Source organism: Grus americana, chromosome 5 (assembly GCF_028858705.1).
Source record: "Grus americana isolate bGruAme1 chromosome 5, bGruAme1.mat, whole genome shotgun sequence".
NCBI classification, from domain to species: Eukaryota; Metazoa; Chordata; class Aves; order Gruiformes; family Gruidae; genus Grus; species Grus americana.
The window spans coordinates 32,856,018-32,878,294 of NC_072856.1; the positions used below are offsets into that span (position 1 = coordinate 32,856,018).

General features: G+C 46.7%; 2 protein-coding genes across 4 annotated transcripts; one reads left to right on the forward strand and one right to left on the reverse strand.

The window, feature by feature from the left end:
* Positions 1-4,047: 4,047 nt before the first annotated feature.
* Positions 4,048-10,123, forward strand: SLC10A1 (solute carrier family 10 member 1). The gene is made up of 7 exons (XM_054826534.1): positions 4,048-4,352; positions 5,250-5,401; positions 5,496-5,935; positions 6,646-6,856; positions 7,960-8,138; positions 9,068-9,268; positions 10,090-10,123. Exons 3-7 carry the CDS (start codon positions 5,535-5,537, stop codon positions 10,121-10,123), a joined length of 1,026 nt encoding a protein of 341 aa, XP_054682509.1. The 5' UTR covers positions 4,048-4,352; positions 5,250-5,401; positions 5,496-5,534.
* Positions 10,124-12,281: 2,158 nt separating this feature from the next.
* SRSF5 (serine and arginine rich splicing factor 5) lies at positions 12,282-17,014 on the reverse strand. 3 transcript variants are annotated; one of them, XM_054827767.1, is made up of 8 exons: positions 16,850-17,014; positions 16,135-16,280; positions 15,855-15,925; positions 15,567-15,662; positions 15,152-15,221; positions 13,783-13,856; positions 13,353-13,463; positions 12,282-13,191 (listed from the first exon to the last, which is right to left on the reverse strand). In XM_054827767.1, exons 2-8 carry the CDS (start codon positions 16,258-16,260, stop codon positions 12,942-12,944), a joined length of 798 nt encoding a protein of 265 aa, XP_054683742.1. In that variant the 5' UTR covers positions 16,261-16,280; positions 16,850-17,014; the 3' UTR covers positions 12,282-12,941. The 3 variants fall into 3 exon arrangements, with proteins under 3 accessions (XP_054683742.1, XP_054683743.1, XP_054683744.1); XM_054827768.1 differs by having other exon boundaries at positions 12,282-13,188; positions 16,850-16,985; XM_054827769.1 differs by lacking the exons at positions 12,282-13,191; positions 13,353-13,463 and having other exon boundaries at positions 13,846-14,879; positions 16,850-16,985.
* Positions 17,015-22,277: the final 5,263 nt, after the last annotated feature.

A 22,277-nucleotide genomic window follows, 5' to 3' on the forward strand; every position in this document is an offset into this window, starting at 1 on the left:
GCATCACGGACATGAACACACTTCCTTCTGTGGAGTTCCCTCCAAAAAAAGTCCACCCTCAAGATGAACCTGCTCCAGTACCATGCTGACACCCTTCCTGCAAGCAAGGGCAAAAGCCAGAACCACCCTCTGTATCTGGGAATGTGGGTTGCCCCCAGTGCTCCCCTCAACCCATGCAAGGGCCCCCCTCCCATCAGCAGGGGCTTCTACCCCAAACCTGCAGCCTGCTCCCCGACAAGGGAAAACAGAGCCTCTCCCACATATCACCACATTGCACTGGCTGCTACAGGCACTTTAGAGGAAACCCAGCAGCCATCACAGCAGCCAGACATCCACGCCAACCTGTGTTTGCTAACCGTAAAAATCACTCCTCTCAGGAAGTGGAGTGACAGTAACACCACTGAAAGGATGGGGCAGGACCCTTCCCTGCCACCAAGGCCCTTTGGCACTTCACGATGCTGGTGGAAAGCCTCGCTCTAGAAGTTAGGAGGAAGAGGCCAGGTACTGAAACGTTGGCCTCTGGCTGAAGTGCCTCACTCATGCTCTTGAGAGTGGCTTTCCTTTCTCCAGAGCTCCCCACCGCTGCTCAAGGCATAAGCAATGCCCACCTGGCCAGCAAGGTCAAATTTAAAATCACTTCCCTAAAACGGAAAAGAGGCATCGTAGTAAGCTCATTTTTCACTGCTGACCAACCAGAGTGTGCTGCAGCTGAAACTGCCAAGTCCTCTCCGGGTCTCTGGCTGGGATGAAGCCCTCAGTAAAATCACAGGAGGGTGCACTATCCCCTCCTCTGGCTGTTTAAAATAAGTGTCACTAAACCAGACAGATGCTGGCGCTGTGTCTCAGCAGGCACTAATTTAGCCCATACGGAGTGCTCTTACATCATTTGTTCTGGGCAGAGCTTAATTGCAAAATTAATTATTTTCCTATCAAACAAAATTATATAAGGGGGTAGTCATGGGATTTTTAAGCCTGATGGTGCTAAACAGGATTTGAATAAATAAAAACAACTTTGGCTCCTGTCTGCACTCAGAACCGCTAAAAGAGTAGTGCTGCCAGGGCAGGGAGCCAGCGAACGCCCGGCGGTGGGGGACAGGGCACGGCTGCCAGCAGGAAGGCAGGCGCGCACGGTCCCAGCCGCCCCGATGTGGGGTGATGGGATGGGGCCCCCATCCGTGCCGGGGTGCTGCAGCAGACACAGCTGGGCAGTGAACCATGGATCGCTCTGCTGCCCATCTCCGGCAGCTGCGGGAGGTCTCCAGGGTGTGCTGCCGGTATCATGGCAGGGCTTCCAGCCCTGCTGCAGGCAGCCAGCAGGACGGTGCAGAGCTGGAGGAGCCTCTCCAGCCGCCTTTGCCCTGTCCCACTCCAGATGTGCCCCTTCACCGTGGCACAGCAGGTGGTAGCCATCCCCAATACGGAGCTGGCATAGCAACATGATGGCACCTGGCACAGGGGTGAGGAGAGGGGAGTGTGGCCATCACTGTGGCATCAGGCTACAGCTGCCCTGGCCAAGAGTACGTGCCCAGCTTGTGCCCAGATTGCTCCACACCAGGTGATGAGTGGTTTGCATGTCAAGACAAGCTTGTCCAATTTGTTCTCGTTTCTGACCCTGTTGCAGCGGGCTCACTGGGCTGCATCCTCAAATGATGACAAAAGTAAAAAAACCATGGATAGGACCAAAACTGTGGTGTGGGGGAGCCCCAGCTGGTACAAGTCGTGACAAGTTGTGACCGTCCCTGCAGAAGCCCTCCCTCTTCAACCCCCTGATAGACACTCCAGCGCAGTACCCACCATGTGGGCAGGGCTGTGGTGGGCAAATTGCCTCAAAAGCCCACAGAAATGAGCAAATTGATTAGCCAGGCACATAACCGTACAGTGAGAAAACCTTACCTGAGCAAAATACGGGCACCAGATGCCAAGGTCTGGTCTCAGATTGTGGGCCAACATAGCATGAAGTCTGGCACAAATCAAGTCACCACTGCTCTTATCAGGCATTGTCTGCTGAAGTATGGCCTTTGGGTAACAACTGGGCTGAGCTTGAGTTACACTGAATTCTGTAAAAACACAGAAGAAATGACAATCCCAGCTGCAAACTGGAAAACTGGACCTCAGTTCCCCGCCAGTGAAAGGGGCACGTGAGCCATTGCATATTTATCCAGTGAATTTATGAGGCTGCAATATGAAAGCATGAAACACTGACTCCTTCGGGGTCTTTAAAAAAACCAAACAAAACCAAAAAACCCCCCAAAAAAAAGTCCACAACACAGCTCATTTTGCACTCCAACAGGAAGTCTGCAAACTTGTATCTCCTTTAAATATCTCCTTTAATGCCTCACGTTTGTCAAGCATCCTGCGATGCCTTTTGTGTATCTCTGAATTTTGGAGGATCTGACTTAATAAAAACCATCTAAGCGATGGCACCTATGGTGAGACTTTGTTGTTTTATGAGGTCTTTTATCCTCAGAGAGCAACCAGGCTCTGGGCATGCAACCACTGCCCTCAAGTGGCACGAGCTGTGCAGGCCCTTTCAGGAAGCTCCTTGGCTTTACACAGAGCAAGGGCACAGGCAAAGGCCTTCGCGCTGGGAGCAAGCTGTTTGACGAGGATATTTGGGGCATGAGGCGGGAAAAAAAGACCATTTAAAGAACATCTAGAAACTTACCTTTTAAGAACTGAGCCTAGAAAATGGTCAAAAGAAGGAAAAGGCACGCTTTGCCCAAGGATGAAACTAGGGGCTCTTTGATGAGCAGGCGGCTCCTCCGAGGCCAAAGCCTCCTCTGAGCCGAGGTAGATGACGTGGCCATCAGGTCAGGAGCAGCCCGTCGCGGGCTACCAGCAGCGTGCCGTGCGCCACCGGGGCCCCACTGCTCCTTCCTCCAGTCACGCTCCTCGGTGGTCCCAGCTCCCACCGCAGCAAGCGGTGGCTTTAGAGCTGAGATGCGGCTCTTTGGCCATGTCTGAACGCAAACCCCCGGCTGCAGTGCCTGTGTAAAACAACTGGATGTCCCAGCATGAATCAGGGTGAAATAATGATCCTAATTTATTCTGCTTCTCTTGACCAGTCTCTCCCGTGGCTCCTGTGGCATTTCCTGTGTTAACTACTGGGAACCAGCAGGAATGCTTGATGAGCAAACAACTAGCAGGCATTTTTTTAATTACTGGGGTAGTTGAAACATTCTTCTACAGCCCTGCAAAGACAAAGAGTGAGAGCGTTACAATGTTGTCATTTGAAAACCCTGAGCTGCACTGAGCTTGTGGGGAGGTCCGTGCATTGACTAAGCTTTAAAAATGCTTAATTGTTTGACTTGACCCTTCTCGCATCTTCTGACAAAATTCAGTGTACAGCTAAAAGGCAAACACAGTGAAAAGAAGCATTTCCTCAGGAAGGCTAGGGATGTGCAGGAGAAAAAACAGGAGGGATGGAGGGAAAGAGAGAAGGAGTTGCTGTGGGCTTTGCCCCTGCGTTTTCTCCTAATTCCTATGGGCCTTGCCCACGTGCTAGTTGGGCAGCCCTTGCTTGTGCCTGGAAATGCCCAAGGAAAAACGAAATACAGTCAGTACGGCAGGCCACCTCCTCCCACTTGCTTAGCCAGCGCCCCAGCGATGATGCTGGGCAGTATTCTTTGCCACCACGCCAACAGAGAGGTCTCCAAGCACCACGTGCAATTTACGGGGAAGGGCCCTTGTCCCCAAGCGTGGCGGCGTGGCGCTCACAAGGGTGCAGGAGAAGCCGCAGGCACAGACACGCGGAGCCGCCAGGAGCGGCCAGCACAGCTCTGTCCCGCGCTGCTGCGGGCACCGCTCCTCCCTGCCCGATGGGGAATGCCCGTGCTGGGCTCCGGAGCTGACGGTGCTTTTCCGTCCTGGCTGCCAGCCTGGAAAACAAAGTTCCCAACCAAAGTGGGAAGGAACAGCTCCGGCATTCCTGCCTGTTGCCAGCAGCGTTTCCAGGCAATGGGGCTGGAGAGGCTGAGCCTGCTGAGCTCCCAGATGAATAGGAGCGATGGACACGTTACTGCAGTATTATAATGCCCTTCAGCAAAGGGATTAGAGCTTGGCCATATTGCAGCAAGTCTCTCTGGTTAAAATCCCTTCCCCAGTCCTGTACCAGAGAGAAAAAGACTGCAGTCCTATCACATAACTGTCATATAACAACTTCCCTTTCTAAAAGGCTCTTTTAGACCCAGGCTTCATATTCTGCAAGCAGAGGACAAGATTTTGCCAAGGGAGAAAGATTTCCTTGAAGAAGGACTGAAGAATGCTATCGCTCACTGAGCTTGGCCAGGAAGGAATGGAGCAGCGGGTAATCTCACCGAAGCCTCCTACAGTCAAATCCACAGGCGTGTAAGGTAATGGCATTCACTTTGCTCTAGTTTAATGCGTTCAGCTCTGTGTGTTTCTAGAAACCCATGCTGGACCTCGGGGTTGGCTCAAGTCGAAGGCAATAAATGCCTTTAGTGAAGGCAAAACGCATAGAGGGGTCAGGCAGTGTGGCACCTGGGGATGAGGCAGGCAACGTGCCGTTGCCCAGCATGGCAGACCCAGGGAAGCACGTCCCATGTACAGCCAGGGACAGGGAGCAGTGGGGGGATGAGCAGAAGTCACCTCTGCAGCAGCTAGAGGAACAATCTTTGCCAACCACCTCTCTCTCTCTTTTCCTGCCCAAGCACCAGCTGCCCGGCTCCTGTTTTCCTGCAAACCAGAGCTCTGTGCACGTGTTGGCCAGTGCAGCCTTGTACTAAAAGCACAAGGCAGGTACCAGTCTGGGGTGGGTAAAAGCTGCCTATTTGGCTTTGCTTGGAGAGCTCAGGCAATGCCTGCGCCCCTCACCTGTCATGGTGCAGGGCACCTCAGCTCCTGAAGCAACACTGCCGCGCTGCAGCAAGCACAGCTTTGCACTGCACAGGTCAGTTGAGACTACTGCCACGCAGAACCTCCTCTCAACGCTAAGAAGGGAATAATGTTTTGAAGGAAGGGAGACATGAAGGCCTCTAAGAGTTTGCTAGAGAAACTACTCATCCATGGAGGAAGTTTCATCTTAGCTCTCCTATCGAGAGATTGATCTATGACCAGAAGCGTAAGCATTTTATAATCTTTGTTAAAAATAAAGTACTGTGGATGCATCACATTTTTAAGGGTTGGCCTCAGAAGTATCTTGTGGATGCGAGTTCTTCTGGTTTGTTTTCCCTTGTATGAAGTGCCCATCTTTATTAGTTTTGAACAAGCCTCCCTCTCATTCTCATCAGCTATGCCCACATTCTCACAGTGAGAGCAGACACTGGAAAAGGTGGGAGACCAGAGCAGAAGATACACAAACTGCACAATGTATTCCTGAAGGGAACGGGGTTCACAGCTGATTGCTCAAAACATGGATTTCTGTTTCAACAGCTACTAAACAGTAAGAGTGGTTTCCTGAAAGACAGCTCATGTTTTGCTTGCGTTAATTTGATGTTATTTGGACTTCTCAATCAATCCCTTCCTCACCTTCCCAGCCACTTACAGAAGAAGGGACCTCTCAGCTCTTCAGCAGGATGAACAAGACCAAAGGTGCCTTTGAGAGCCCAGAGCTTTGGACCCCAAGTCTCACACAGAACACCGCCTCGATCAGTGTAGCACCACCATTTGCATTTAGCCAGCAGGCCACGGACAAAGCCCTGAATGTGATCCTTATTGTGGTCCTCTTTGTCATCATGGTATCTCTGGGGTGTATGATGGAGATAGCCAAGATCACAGCTCACCTCAGGAAACCCAAAGGTGTGGCAATTGCTGTAATGGCTCAGTACGGCATCATGCCTTTGACAGCATTCGTATTGGGCAAGCTCTTCCAGCTGGGTGCTGCAGAATCCCTGGCCATCCTCATCTGCGGCTGCTGCCCAGGGGGGAACCTCTCCAACATCTTTAGTCTGGCACTGAGAGGGGACATGAACCTCAGGTAAGGAAAGCTGAGTAGGTGTTCATTGCCCAGGCCAATCTAGTCATGTGACTGGTTCAGAAGCTAGCTTAATCAACATTACCAATCTCCAAGAAGCTGGTGAAAGACTGAAATACTAAGTCTAGGATATTTTTAAAGCACCCATATTGCTCAATGAGCCAATTTGTCCCAGTTTTACAATAAAATGGGATTTTGTACCTTTCTGCGAAGCACGTGGCATGCTGATCTTGATGAGATGGGTGCAGGAACACTTTTTTGCATCCACATAGCAGTACATATGGCATCTATCTGCTACATCTTTCCATATAGCAGCATACAGTTGTGTAAACTGAGCACACTGAAGAGGCTGCATCGGTGAGAAATATTGAACTAGCAGAACCCCACAATCCAACAAACCCTAGCAATAAAACAAGATCTGGGGGAAAATATCAAGCATGACTTGCTGTGTCACTTGTGAATTTCTGAAACGTGAGCTGTACCCATAATGAGGGTCCTTTCTGAGCTGGTATAGAACTTGAGTCATCTTCCCCTCTCTCTATTCATATGTCCTTATACAACCTGACAGCGATGGGGAGACCTCAGTGATAAGTTGGGAAGGAGCAAGGTGAAGTCTTATATTAAAACCATGTGTCCAGGTTAGTAAGAAAAATGAGCATATTCCATAAAAAGAAGTGTCATTCTTTTACTGAAGGGTCCTTTCTTCATCTCAGCATTGTAATGACCACATGCTCAACGGTCCTGGCAATTGGACTAATGCCTCTGCTTCTGTACCTTTACTCGGGAGGACTATACGAGGGTGATTTGGAGGGCAAGGTGCCTTACAAAGGAATAATCACCTCCCTGGTCCTAATGCTAATCCCCTGTGCCATCGGTATCATCTTGAATGAGAAGAAACCACAGTACACTGGCTTTATCATCAAGGTAAGAAGTACCCTGTGCTAGTTGCCTTTCAAAAAGAAAGGCACAGAAATATTCACTTCTTTAAGACATGCCACAAATCAATGAAAGGGTTGAGGATAGAACTCAAGACATCCACTTCACCACTTTAATCATTAAAATATTTGCCCAAAGAGAAGTCCTTCACCTTTTCCAGACAAACAACATTTTGTAGGCAAGTTCCTATCTTGCTCTCCTTTGTTGGCTGCAGTTTTAACTTTATTTTCTTTTGCTATAAGCAGCACGAAAAAGCCTCATAGGCACTACCCCTGACTACTGCTCTAACCAAAGCAGACACCAGATTAAAAAAAGAAAAAACCCCACACCAAAAAAAAAACCTCAAAACAAACCAAAAACCCCAAACAAAGAAACAAAACCCACAAAACCACCAAGCAAATGTACCCCGCTGTTCTCAGAGGTCTAGCATAGGGCAAAAGCGACATCACAAAGTTGCTGCTTACATCAATGAGATATCCATCCAGCAGAAGCCACTAGATCACTGCTTATGCCTGGAATCAACCCCCTGCCGCCTTTGTACATCAGGCATTTAAACAGCAAAAGGGAAATCTGGACAACCAACTACACCATTGTCTAACTCAAGAGCTTTACTAGCAGTACCCAGAGAGCTACTAACAACTTTATAAACCTGTTTTTCATAGTTTCTTTTGCTAAGGCTTCATCTCGAAACTGGGACCAAGCACAACAAGAATTTGATGCCAAGACTCAAAACCAGACCTGATAAAATGACATTAGGAATCGCTAACCTTTAAGAAGCATGGGAACCTGGGAGTCAGGCTATAGCAGACACAGGGTGACCACAGCTCTTCAAAGGTTCCTTTACCCAGCTTAGGGCAGTGATGACTAGACTGTTTCAGAAGAAGCTTTATAAGCCTATCATGAGAAGGTGACCTACACTGGCCAGGTGACCCTTGGTTCATGTTCCTTTCTGCTAACACCAGCTTTCCATTTATCTTGTCTACAAAAGAGGAAGGGAGTAGAAACTTACTTTTAAAACACACCTGGGGAATTCCATCCAAATTTTGCTGGAGATCTCTCTCTTGTCCAGGTCTTGACCACTTTTATTTTAGGCAGGGATGGTTGTCCTTCTACTATCATCTGCCGCAATAATTGTTCTGTCCGTGGCCAATATGGGAAGCGGTATCATGGTCGTCTTTTCACCTTCCCTCCTGGGATCTTCTGCCTTGATGCCTTTTATTGGATTCCTGCTGGGCTATGCTCTCTCCGCAGTCTTCAAGCTTAACGACCGGTATGTTCCTCCATTCCCCCCTCCCCTCACTCTGTCACCAGAAGGAACAGAGAGGTACGACAGCTCTGGTCTATGGACCAATGGTGAAACATGGTAAAAACAAAACGGGCCCTAGGAGTACAAACAGACACACTATAAGCTGGTCCCAAGTCAATGCTCCCACACCTTGAGTGGGGAGAGAAATTAGTTCAGCCCCTGCTCAGTTCAGCAGAGAGGGAAGGAGCAGCTGGAGCAGCTTTTTTGACATGGGTACCTGATCACCACAGAAGGGGTAGAAGGTTCACTGAACAAGCAGATGGATGGTTTTGACTTAAGGTCACCAGTGACCTGCCAGGCATGCATTACCAGCCTCTGCTTGCAGTAACGGAGCTGGAGGAGGAAGAGAATTAATAGCACCAAATAAATAAAAAATTAAAAATTGGAGAATACCAACAGAGACCAAGCTCCAAGTAACACAATTATTCCTCAGCTGAGAACTACCCCAACCCAGTCAGTGCATTCAGCTGCAGCCCCAGGGATTCAGGATGGAAACCTTGCACTCCTTCCCGTTCTCATCCTACCTAATCCAGGTAAGAAGCCCGCTAGTCCTCACTATTTTCTATTCGCTTTTACCTTCACATCTGGGAGACTCCTCTTTTCACTTCAGAAGCAGATCCCTTCCCTGCAGGAAGCTGCAAAACCCAGAGCAGGACACAAGGCCTCCAAACACCATCAAGCACAAAGTCCACACTTATAACGCATTCTGTCTCCACACACTGCAAAGGGAGCATGAGGCAAAACCTTCTAGGGATCCCAGTATTGCTCCTGATAAAGCAGCTTTTAGCACACACAAATGCATGAAACATTACAACAGCAAGGTGGGCAGGCTTCTTTTTCAATTGTTTAAAAGTGGATTAAATCTGTAATCTGTTTAACTTTTCCTCCTTCAGATGCAGGCGGACAGTGTGCATGGAAACCGGCTGCCAGAATGTACAGCTGTGCTCAACTATCCTCAAGATTGCCTTCACCCCAGAAATCATCGGCCCCCTGTACTTCTTCCCACTGCTCTACTTGCTGTTCCAGCTTGGAGAGGGACTTCTGCTGATCCTGGTCTTCAGGATCCATGACAGAATAAAACAGCCAAATGGCAAGTACAGCTTTGTTCCTGCATTTCTTACACTTTCCAATCCAAACCATATACACTTACGTGTAATTACCAATGACGCTGCAGAATCAGGCTGCCCTTTGACTCAGTTACAATACCCAACGCATTCAACACAAATCACAGTCAAAAATTCATAGGTAACTGAAGACATTAGGAATGACGGCTTCTTGCATCAGCAGAACATTTCCTATAGCTATATACTATCTATATTATCAGTGCTCGGAGGTTTTCAGAGCCCTGTGCTTAAACTAGGACGAGCATCCTGCAAAAGCTATGATTCGCACTGGGCACATGCAAAGAACAGTCATGCACACAGAGAACCTAAAACTACACGAGAACATTAGGTATTCTTTAATGCAACAAATTCCAGCTTTGCTGTAAACCGTTGAGAGATTCACTGAAGGGTGTCACTTTTGGAGCGGGGGGAGGAGGAAAAGGACAGAACCGTCAAGTACTGCAGCTGAAGGAAGGAAGGAAACACCTGGATCTTTTGCTAGAAAAGTACCTAAACGGATTCGAGCTTAATTAAAATATATATACAGTACTGGTATCGATGTGAGGTAGACTCATCGCCAACTTCAACTGGTCCATAATGCCAAAGCCCAGCTGAGCGCCTGTGAAGCTGGCTGGAGAATGCACTGCTGCAAACTGACTGCAAACAAAACAGCTTAAATATTTTAACGGGACTTCCAAGTTCCTTCCTTTTGCTTTAAATCACCCAGCAACACCAATTGCAGCTGTGCCACAATCTTTCTATAACCTAGGTTCAGAACTGCCTATTCTCACTACATTTTCCTTTTTCTTCAGATGCAGCAAAAATGATCTGCACAACTGTGGATGAGGTTAGTGCTCAAGAAATGAAACCAGTGTCAAGACCCTGCAGAAACAGCGGGAAACCAGGAAAACACCACAGACAGATTCTGCAGCAGCCACTCTCGCAAACCCTCTGAGCTCCCCCTTGTGCAGCCGGTGTACAGGTCCCCACCAGTTCTGTGTAAGGCTTCTATCTATATGCGCATTTTATGCCAGACAAAGGGATGCACCCACACTGTTACTTCCTGAAGACCTCACTCCAGACTAAGCCTCTCCCTACCAGCCCACGAGGAAGACTTCCAGTGACTTCCAAGCCATTGTGACAACCCTTTGGGACAGCTTAGGGCCACGGTCCCAAAGGGCTGGCCCCAGTTGCGTCCATATGAAAAATCACTACCTGCATCAGTTCCCTTTTTTAATTTCACTTACCTGTAATTGCCTCGCTGGCCCACATTGGAAGCAGCTCCCAAAGACATTGCTGAAGATCAATGTAAAGTCTCTAACAAAGTCCCAAAATGAGTTGTGAAAGTTTGTCAGTGCAGGAGCCACCAAGACTCAGCGCGCGGTTAAGCAGCCCGCAGGCTACTGGTCGCTCCCGTTTTCCAAAATCCAAGCGCTGTGCCATGTACCACTGAGCAGCTGAGGCCGCAAAAACTGAACATGGCCTTGGTATGTCGAGTTTAGGTACAGCGAGCTGTACCTCTGAAAACAAATAAGCCCTGAACGTGCCTTGCTTTGTAGGAGTTAGTCAGCTAAATACACCACCTGCCTATTGCCATACTACAAGTATGAGGGAAGACTGGCATTAACATCTCCGATGCGCTCAGCACGCACTGCGACCTGAAGTAATCTATTTTAACTAATAAACAGACTTGTACCAAGAACCTATGCTTAATAAATGCAGAATCACTTCTGGCCAGAAGTCAACATAACCCTCCACAATGCAAAGCCTGGGAGTTTGGTTTAAACAAAGTTTGCTACAACAGCCAGCTCCCCAAGTGAAATGCAGAATCTATTCACGCTGCTGCAAGGCAAGTAGCATGGCTTAGAAACAGAATTCGGAACAGCCATATATAGAGCAGGTAGTTTTTCATACTTGGCTCGAGGGAAGGAAGCATCTGAAATGCCACCCCCTTCCAACCATCAGTGGCCTTCAGCCACCTGGGGTCCTGTTGGAGCCACATCCCACTTGAACACAGATGCCCATAATCATTCAAGCAAGCAGGACACTCAACTGACCAGGTAACCAGCTAACCTTACACCCGGAGCAGTGTCCCTGGAGGTTAAAACCCTCTTTCTTCCACACCCCTTAAGGGGATGGAGCACCCAAACTACTACCCTCTCAGCCTGAGGCCTCCCACTCCCCAAAGCCGACTAGTAACAACCCAATTAACCACGCACCAATCTGACCACCTCTCGCAGCCCACTCCCAGGAGCACCTGGCAGTTTGATGCAGCGCCACACTATTGGACGGATTCACAAGGCACAAAAGCTCTTAGATACCAAAGGACTAACCTTAGGACTAACCTTCCCCAAGGCCGGACCTCACTCTGAGCAGAACCACCTTGCCCACCCTGGGCTCCAAAGATCTTTTTAAAGGTTTCAGTGGGTTACTGGAGTAGCTTTGTAAAGCACTTTATAACAAAACACGTTATTTTCTAAATCAAATTCTAAAGCTCTGTCTTGCAACTTGGGTGAGGGCTTGCAGAGGGCTGCTGACCCGTAAGGCACAAACACTGCAGTACTCCCACCCCCCCAAGTTCACCATCCCTCCTCTTCCTCCAGAGTGAGGACTGATGCCTAGGAAAATGCTTTAACCACACCTCAATGTTCTCTCGTACGGGTGTGCACAAACACTCATGAAGTATGCCGACTACATCCATTTTTAACATTCCATGCTTATTATCCCAAGTGATTAAAGCCTAAATGACTTGTCCATTCCACCTTCTGCTATGAACTACAACAGCATGATTCTCATCAAGGTTCTTATTTCAGAAGACACAGCATGATCTGTTTAGAAGTTCCCCCCTCAAAAAAAAAAAAAAAAAACCACAAACAGAAAACCCCACTCAACAATAGCTTTGCTGTAGACCCATCTTTAAGAAAGATTTTAACACTGTCCAAAACAACATGCGGCATAGGCACAAACACTTTATTATCAGTAAGAACACACTAGAAGCAGACACGTTTCTTTATACTTTATTTGAGCTATTTAATTCTTAAGTATCAAGAATTAGGGTGCTTTATAGAGTATTATTACCACAGGGCAGTGAAATGGGCATTTTCTTAGTGTAGTGCAAGTCATATTAAATGAAAAGCTTTTAAAATAAAGTTTTATTACCAGTACTGACCAGCACTTAATCTGCTGACCTATAACTGAAACAATGGTTCAAAAGCACAAAAAAAAATACCCTCTGAAATAAAGCTTTATGTACAGCGCATGTAGAGCTCTTAGATGCCTAAAGCTATTAGTTTAATTTGAGATATTAAACTGATGGTCTGAGTTGCTATTCACAGTTGAATATACTGGGAATTAAGTGTTTGGATGACCTTTTTTTTGGAGTACAAAAAAGTGTAAGTTGTCTGCTTTAGTTATAAAGAGCTCTGCCAATATACACAAACTATACACTTCAGACATTCACAAAAAATGTGAGCAAGAAAAGGGTTATCAAAAAACATTTAATACAATTAGTCAATAACCCTTCCCACCATGGTCCACATCTACAAAGTTTCCCCATCCCTCCCCCCTCCCCATCCAAACCCTTCCCCACAGAAAGTCACATACTTACCACAAGTATTAGCAAGTATGGTTTAAAAAAGGGCCCCCAGGGCAAGTTACTTATAGTTCAGTTGCCACTGTCAACAGATCTCGACCTCGATCTAGACCTCTGCCGATCCACAGATGATGGGGATTTCGATCTACTGGAAGAACCACGTTTCTGGCTCTTCTCTGGCATTGGAGATCTACTAACTGATCGAGACTTGCTACGGCTCCTACTCCTTGACCTGCTGTAAGACTTGCGGCTGCGGGAACGGGAACGGCTACGAGACCTGGACGAGCTTCTGCTACGAGACCGTGACCTGCTTCTGGACCTACTGAGGAAACAGAGAGCATCAGTGTTAGCAATGAAATGTCACAGACCATGACAACAGCCAAGCAATTTACTGGTCTCCAGTTTGGTTGCCTGGTCACTCACTGACTTCCAAGCTTTCTTAGTGGGTGTTTAAGCATTACTGAAGAGAACAGAAATCCATACCTGTGCCTTTTGCTGCCTTCAATTAGTTTGATTTTCCTTCCATTAATTTCTTTACCAGAAAGTTTTTCAATAGCATTCTTTAAATCACTGTAAGAGGCGAATTCAACCACCCTGAAGAAAAAAATAAAACAAAAACAGAACACAGAGTTCACAACTACAATTTCTATTTTTGATGAAAGAGCAAAGCATATTCTGGGGGAAAAAACCCAACTCAAAAACCCCACGTTGCTCAGCGTAGTCATCCCTTATCATAACTCAAGCATGAATTGAAGAATTCCCTTTCCCAAATACCAGAGAATTGATTTTCAAAGGGTAGCTAAATTAAACCATGAACAGCTGCCTAGCACTGGAAGTAGCCAGATTCCCTCCCCAAGAGTTATACATACAACTATTACTCCACAGCTTTCAAGAGATGAGTTTAGAGGCTTACCCTTCATTTAACTTAGGTCTGTGTGCATCTGCAAAGGTTACTTCCCCAGCTTGTCTCATGAAGTCTTTGAGATCCTAACACAAGACCAGTCATGTTATTCAAAGAAGTGAAATTAATACTTATCTATATAAAAATAGTTAAATACAAGCAAAAGAAACTTATGACTACTGAAAGAGAAGGTTAGATAAATTACAAACATGGCAATTGCCATACTTGTATTCTATCAAAATTGAATTATCTACATCAGGGCACGAAATAAATGAAAAAAGCATATTGCTTTAAGCAAAATGCCAATAAAGTGTCTTAACATTAAGGAAAATGTTAGTCTACAAAGATTATATAGATTAAATACGAAAGAGAGAGAAAGAGAGAGAGAGAGAGAAAGAAATAAAAAAGTACATTTGTATATATATATACTGGACTGAGTGTGAAATACTACCCATGTATTTTTGTACTATTTCAGTCTCCATTTACATTACGAATCTTATATGCATACAGAATTACATTTACATAATGCCAATTATTTTGTGCCCCATATGTCATTAAAAATATAGTTTACTTTACCTTTATTAACATTTCCCTAGGCTAGCCAAGCAGCAAACTGCATTAAGCGACCGGAGATACCGTCATGATATATGCCCGACTGGCTCTTCGCCACCCACTTGACGAACACTACCCAGTCGATGGAAGCCATTAATCGCACTGCCCTCCCTATTAGGAGACTATTGATGGATCCAGACATTCTCTATGCTTGATGTTACCAAGGACCACTTTACTGCGATCAGGATTCCAACGACCACCTAATTTCGTATCTTTCAACTCTTTTCGACCAGGACCTCGTTATTCGGAAGCGTTACAGGAAGAACAGCTCTCAACTTAGGAATCAGATCTCGTTAACGCTCTGGGATCGCTGCAATGTGGCACTTTAAGGAGTGCATCGATTACGTCTAGACCGGCAAACACAGATCTAGAGGTGGCCAAGTGACATTGTAGGAGCTGACTGGAAAGTCAACCAGGCCCAACCAAGAGTGACCAAGACAGAACGATTAGGATAACCCACAGGCACTCCTCGTCATAAGGCCAACGACACAGATAGGCTGGCAAATAAAGGGTTTAATATGTGGTTAAAATGGATTTAAAAAACAAGAAAAAATAAATATATATCCTCAATTACATACATTTATTATTATTAAAAATTAAAATTAACTAGTTTTCATTCAAAATATTTAAATTACATTATTTAAAATTACATTAATTACATAAACATTTTTAATAAATTATATTTACTTTTTAATTAATTATTTTACAAAATAATTACATTACATACAGATTAAATGAAGTCAAAATAGTTAATCGTGTTTCAACAAACCTGCCAGCTGACTCGGGAAGACAAATTTTCTACTATGAGGCGATTTTCTGTTCTTACAGGTGGGGCATTTCTGTTTGGAAATAAACAATTGAGACTTTTATTAGTAATTAAAATATAACCACGTTAATACTAATAAAGGCTATACCAATAACCAGTATATCATCATCATTACTACAACTTAACTATGGAATGCCCTGAGTAATCTAGGACAAGCGTTAAGTACTTGGGAGGGGGGAAGAACATAAAGATGACAAGCGTATCTAAGAGTTTTGCAATTCTTGCTATCCTGCTGCCACATCAAATGATTTACTAAAGAGGCAAATACCTTTTAATATCTCATTCTAGCTCAAGTTCTTGGATCAGATGAGTCTACAGTATTCTTTTTTAAATTACGTCAGTTCAAAGCTATACATACCTCCTGTCACTACGCGGTCGGCGGCTACTAAAACGGTCAGAGTACCTCCCTCTGCCTCTACCCCTAGAGCGTGCTCTTGCATGCTCAATTGTAACCCTAAGAAAAAAAAAAAAGAAATGGAAAACCATGTTTTTACATTTTTCTTTTTACATATTCCTTCAGAGTTACAGGGGAAAAAAGAAAAAAAAAAAAGATTAAACAGTTCTGATAACACAACGCAAGTTACAATTGACTCACCCTATTTCACAAATACATAAACATAAATATCTAAAATAAGAAGTATCTCACCTCTCACTGCAAAGCTCTTTTCCATCCAGTTCATAGACAGCATCATCTGCATCCCTCGGATCCTCAAACTCCTGCAAAACCACCACAGCAAAAACATAAAAGTAAAAAACCCTGTATCTCTAAAAAAATTAACAAACGCTTATTTGCCACATAATATACTTAGCTGAGCACGTTAATGGTATTATCTTTAAAAGTAGCTTCGTGCACGTCAAACGCACATGAGATCCGAGTGACCACCAACGGACAGGGACTGCAATGCCCTGCAGAGGGGCGCACTCACCACAAACCCAAACCCCCTCTTCAGATCGATGTCCCGGATGCGGCCGTATCCCTTGAAGAACCTCTCCACGTCCTTCTCCCTGGCGGCCGGGTTCAGCCTCCCGATGAAGACGCGGCAGCCGCTCATGGCTGTGGGCACGGGGCTCGCTGCGGGAGACACGGCGCCCAGCCCGTCAGCGCCCCCGGCCCGCCGCCCCCCAGCCCTGCCCAGTGACTCAGCACACCCCCGCCCCGCGCAGCCGCCCTCCCTGCCGCAGTCCGCAGCAGGCCCGCGGCCCGGCCTCGCCCCCACTCCGGCCCAATAGGAAGGAGCCAAGTGGGATCCGCCTTAACCTGCGCCAATAGGACCTCGACAGTCCGCCTGCAGCCCCGCCCAGAAGATTCCGAGGACCGCGCAACCCCGCCCCTCTCCGCCACCGCATGCGCACGGCGCCCCCGAAGCTAGGGAAGAAAAGCGAACGCCATTGCTCCACCACAAAATGGCGGTTCAGGCCGCACCCACAGCGACACCAACAGCACTAACTCCGCGGCGGCACTACAATAAAACAGAGCGACGAGAAAATCGGCCGCCGGTCGGAGGCTGGGTGGCTGCACAGCCGGGAGCTCCCTGCGCCACCGACCCTGCTCCCCCGCCGCCGCCCGCCCACGGCGCTGCGCCCTGCTCCGCAGGGAGGCCTCCGCGCTCCGCCGCGCCCGGCCCCCAGCCTGTCACGAACCTGGGCTGCGGGTCTCGGTGCGGGCCGAGCCGGGCGGGCGCTTGGAGCAGTCGGCGCTCGGCTGGCGGGCAGCTCCGTCCTCCCTCTGTAACGGCCAACTCCTGACTGCTGCGCCGCCCCGCCGCTGCGCTGCAAAATGGAGGTGGCCCCCGCGCGTCACCGCCGTCCCACGTGACGCTGACGGGGCGCGACGATTGGCGGAGGCGGCAGCCCCACCCCTTCCCCAGAGAATCTGGGTCAGGGCGGGGAGGGAGCGCGCCCGGGGCCGGCCCTGGGGCACCACACGGAGCCTGACCTCGCTCGCAGCCCTGCCGGTGGGCTGGGGCCCGGTCCTGCCCCGCTCCGCTTGCGGACAAGTGTGGGGGCGGTCGCCCCTCGCTACCTGCTCCCCGTAACTGGGCCTTCCCGAGCCCCTCCTCGGTGCGCTGAGGGAGGATGGCCGCTGGTGTACTCACCTTTACCTGGTTTAGGTAACCGGTGGCGGTACGCTAAAGCTGCCTGCGTGGGAAGAAAACTGATAGCGGCATTAGTGCTGGTCCAGAGTGTGGAAAACATAGTGCGTTACTTCACCTGGAAGCCATTTTGAGAAGGCAGTAAAAGCACAAACTTGGATTTTCACAGTGTGGCGTAGTGTAGGGCTGTCATTAAAGCTGAGGTGATGGAGACAACCGCTGGGCTCTCTTATTTGTACAGTGTGTAAGAGGCTAAAAACTGCTGCGCTTGTGTGCCAGGCAGGCACAGGAGTGGGCATGGTCTTGCAGGAACAGGCATTTCTCTCTTGGCTGTGATGAGCAAAGAACAAGAAGAGAAAAAATACGTAAGAAGCACCTGATCTATTTGCATCCTCATTTAGAATCAAGTGTGTAATGACAAAGTAGAGAGCTGAGCTTCGTCTCTGTTTTACATAACTCTGCAGAATTTATCACAGCTCGGCTTCTAGATGACTGCAGTAGAGGCAACAGATTATCCCAAGGGGCATTCAAAATGCAGAAGACAATCTGGAAGTTGAAGATACACCCGCTAGTTTTCTAATACAGACAGAGGTTGTGGTTTTGTGACTGTCATTGCCAGATTTGTGCACTGCTGGATCAGTTGGCTTTACACAAAGAGTTAACTGACAATTATAGCTACGTCAGGTTGACCTGAAGGACGGTGTGATGCTGTTGATAGCATTTCCCTGACTTGTCACCTGGAGTCCCACGTTGCCTTGAGTCCTACCCCTACCGATTCCCCTTGCAGACTGTGAAATGCCATCTTTGTTACAGCCAGTGTCTGTTATTAATCAGCTCTATGAGGATGAACTTCTCTATTTCATGCTTAGTCACTGATGTAAATTTCTCTGGAACAATACTGCACATGATGCCACTGACATCATAGCTTTAGATGACTGCCCCCACACACGCTTCTCAAACTGCAACAGTATGCAGAGTCCCAAAACTGGGAAAGTTATTTCTGCTATGTGCAAGCAATGATGAGAAAGGCTACAGTGTAGCTAAAGGTTTAGCAAGGGCAACTGACAGCATCACCTGCTTTTCTCGTGGATTACAAAGATGCAGACTTCCATTCTGCACAGCATCTGGCTCCGTGAGAAAAGGAAGGGTGATGCACACATGGGAGAACCTGCAGTACAGGGAGGACTTTGAGCAATGGGAGACAACACTTGTGATGATCCCTGTGGATCATAACCTTTACATGCTGAGGGAGATACGTTCAGATGTGCCATCTAACATTTAACACTGCTAATTTCATAATGAGTTACGGTGCTCTAACAGGTGCTGTGGGAACAGGCAGTCCTGTTCCTGTCAACACTGGGACTCTTCTGACTGTGAAGTGAGCTGGTTCACAAAGCTAAACCAGCAAAAACTAGCCCTGGAAGAGGCAGCAAGCAGATTTCTACTGGTTTAATTTCCTGAAAACCAGCTTGCAGTGGGATAAACAAGGGTTAGCTCTGGACAGAGAGGAAGGGAAGGGGCAGGAGCGGCTCATTAAGGAAGAGCTGTTCATTTTAGCAGTGTGAAACTGCAGCCTAAAAAGTGGTGTCCTTTTTACTGCAAGGCAGTAATTTCCCCTCTGCATCTCATTTTCAGACCGCTAGAAGAGAAGCAAAAGTCAGGAGGGGATCCAGGAGACAACAACCACTCTTTCAAAGGTTCCTGTGTTAGCCAAGGGTGTCACCGACATGAAAGTCATACGCTCTTTTACTCACATGAGCTTCCCACATGTGGGTCATGAGCAGGCACATCTGTTTCCTACCCAGTGTCTCTGAGTTTTGTGTTAACTGTGCAGAGTATTTCTCCCTTTGGCCTGAGACTGTTTGAAGACCACCTAGGACTAATATTCTTGCTGCTGGCTAGCCCACTAATGTCCACACCCCTACCTTCCTTGCAACTCTGGGCTGTTGAAAGTCACATAAGCAGGCTGAGATCCCTCTAGTTAATTCATCAAGGTAACTAGGTAAATACTATTTGCTATTTGGAAGCGGAAAGGGCATGAGGCAACAGAAGACTAAATGAAAGCTGAAATAAAGTCCCGGCCAGCCACCACTACTATCTGGCACTGCTTGTGGAAAATAGTCAATAAGGATTAACTCTTCACTGTCTCTTCCAAATACCAAAATTAGATGTTATCAAATGAAACTAATGAAGTCCAAGTTCAAAACATGCAAAAGGAGGTGGTTCTTCACCAACTAGTAGTAGACCTCTGGCATAACTTGCTGAAGGATGCTCTGGCTACAGGAAGTTCATATAGTTTCACCCTACAGACAGTTTTAAACCAGGGAGGAAGAGGGAACAGGAAAAAAAAGGAGGAGCAAGAGAGAGGAGAAAAGAGAGGCTCTAATTCAGAGACTCTGCCTGCCGTTGCTGAAGACCCTCTGCAAAAACAACTGCCCCTCAGATCCACAGTGAAGCTCCTTGTGTAGGCCATATAGCCAAAGACTCGGCACTTGCCGATTTCTGCAGCAGCTCTGGGAGTGGAAGCAGAACTGTAGCTAGCATCCTCTCCTGCTACTGGTGAATACATTTGTTGTTACTTCCACTATGGTTCTCTATGCTAATCTCCTCTACCCGCCTTTACTTTCTCCTTTTCTGCACACCTATTTACCTACGCATTCTCTGTCCTTTTTTTCCAAGGGTCTGTGAACTAACATATTTCTGTTACTGCCAGACTAAATGTAGCTCTCTTAAGGGTGGCAGCAATGGGGGCTCAAGAGCTGCTTTGCAAAAGTCTCAGGGAAATGGCAAAAACTAGAGAATTTAATCTTTGAGCACCAATTGCTTTTCTTCAAAATATTTGGAGAAAGAAAATGGAAATTGACCTAGAAATAATTGAATAACAGACATTCAGAAATAACTTTGTCACTGGGTTTTTGTATTTTTCCACTTTTCAGGAAAGCTGAACTTTTAAATTGCTCAAATCCAAACATACAGATTTCTCATATGTTAGTGTCAGGCTGAGAGTCCTTGCCCACCAACCAGAAATATACTTAGCCCTAGCACCGTTTTTTCACTAGACTGTAATTCAGAGAGAAACGTGTTACTGAGCAGTCAGTAGAGTTAGGGAGCCTGACTGAGGGCTATTCTTCCACAGTCTGAACAGATCCTCACTGCCTAACCGGCCTTGTTTCGGCTGGCTCCTGCTAAAACCCTTTGGATACAGTTCCTCACACTCACCTTTCCTAGCCAAACATAATAATTAATATCTTATTAATTATAGCTCAGCAGCAGTATTCAGCTAGTCCCAGAGGTACCTTGTGGTAGCAGGGGGATCTGTACCTCATCACTGAAGTTGCAGACCTTAGCTCTTAGTTCAGGTGGGTCTGATGTTCAGGGCTGTGGCTCAGGAAAAAAGCAGCAGAGGCAGGAACCGATCACCTGCTCTCCTCTCTGCCTATGTCTCTGCAGTTTGCCCCTGTGTGAGACAGTTAAGGCAGATTGGCAGCAGAATAGTGCATCGTCACATCAGATCACATCCCAGTAGAGATTTAATACCGATAAGGCATTCCACACCATCACGGTTTTTTACATTATCTAGTACATGTGATGAAGTTTAGGTTAGGTTTACATTTTTATGCTGAATTTATGCCAGCTGCAGAAGGACAGGTGGTACCTGGTCTGACGTGAAGCTTACGGATACAAAGTGGAAAAGATTTTTTTTCTCTTTGGGTTAATATTTGAATCATCAAAACAAGTTTACACCAGCTCAGTGTGTTTAGTTGTAGATGCTGAATGCGAACTTCTGAGGAAATCTCACAACACTGTGAGAGCAAGCTGTAGACAGCTACAAAAACACTTTACTGGGTCAAATCTATTTATAAACCTTCAGAGGGTAACAGGAGAGCTTCTGCAGGATCACGTGTCCTTCCTCGACTGGCCCTTTCAGACCTTTCCTGAAAGCCACCTGGGCCCCTTTCTGATTTAACTCAGCGTTAGATGTACCCCCAAATGCAAGCACTGCACTCATGGCCGTGGTCTGCCGTTACATTTCCAAGCAGCTCAAATCATACTACGTCTTTCTTTTGACAAACCATCTTCTTTGTTTACGCAGACCCAGGGACTAACATTGGCAATAGTTTTTGTTCTCAGCAGACAGCAGAGGGCAAACACTGAGCATGTCATATCGTCTTCACCTTTTGCTTAATTGAGACCCAGTATTCATCTTAAAAAGGGTGCGAAGAACATAGGTTAATAGGGGAAGAATAGGATGAAGAAAGTTCGCATATTCTCAAGTATCCAGCACTTCTAATCCTTAAGAAACTCCCTGAAGTAACTAATGAACCATCACCGAGAAATCTCCAGCATCATCCCAAACACCTAACTTCCTGGTGGTGCAGTGATTTTTTGATTAGCAAGCTTAACTTCAAAGGTCAGGAAGGCAGTGGAACAAAAGATTAAATCATTAGTTTATAAGCACTTTCATTCAGTAAACTGGTAAGCTGCTCATGCCAACAAGGCAGGCAATCAAGAACAAGCTGTTTCAAATGAATCCGATACTCCTTATTGGAATAAGTAAGCTAGCAGGCAAGGGGAAAAAATAGAGACGTGTTAAACCTGACTGTAATAAAGATTTTAGTGCATTTTCTTAAGCAAACAGGAAAATACTAAGGTAAAATTCATTGTAAGCTAGAAGCACAACTTTTACAATCTTTGCATTCAAAATAGCTCCTTGACAAACTTGGGGACAATTCCTTTGTGGAATCAGAGATCTCTTCTTAGCACAGGACCATTCAACACCTGCATTAATAATTTGTTAAGCAGATTAGAGCATGCAGTGTTAAAACATGCAGATGAATCAGCCTGGGAAGAGTTTCAAACGCTCTGAAGACAAGAACAGAATTCAAACTGAGTCTCAGAAACCAAAGGAATTATTCAACAACAAGATGAAATTTTGCAAGAACAAGGGCACGCTGTATTTAGGAAGTCTAATCTAC

Coding starts and splice junctions, on each gene's coding strand:
- SLC10A1 (XM_054826534.1), top strand. CDS start 5,535: ATGAACAAGACCAAAGGTGCCTTTGAGAGCCCAGAGCTTTGGACCCCA. Junction 5,936..6,645: donor AGAGGGGACATGAACCTCAG/GTAAGGAAAGCT, acceptor TCTTCATCTCAG/CATTGTAATGACCACATGCT. Junction 8,139..9,067: donor GTCTTCAAGCTTAACGACCG/GTATGTTCCTCC, acceptor TTCCTCCTTCAG/ATGCAGGCGGACAGTGTGCA.
- SRSF5 (XM_054827767.1), bottom strand. CDS start 16,260: ATGAGCGGCTGCCGCGTCTTCATCGGGAGGCTGAACCCGGCCGCCAGG. Junction 13,857..15,151: donor CTTCCCGAGTCAGCTGGCAG/GTTTGTTGAAAC, acceptor GTCTTGTGTTAG/GATCTCAAAGACTTCATGAG. Junction 13,464..13,782: donor AGACCTAAGTTAAATGAAGG/GTAAGCCTCTAA, acceptor TTTTTTCTTCAG/GGTGGTTGAATTCGCCTCTT.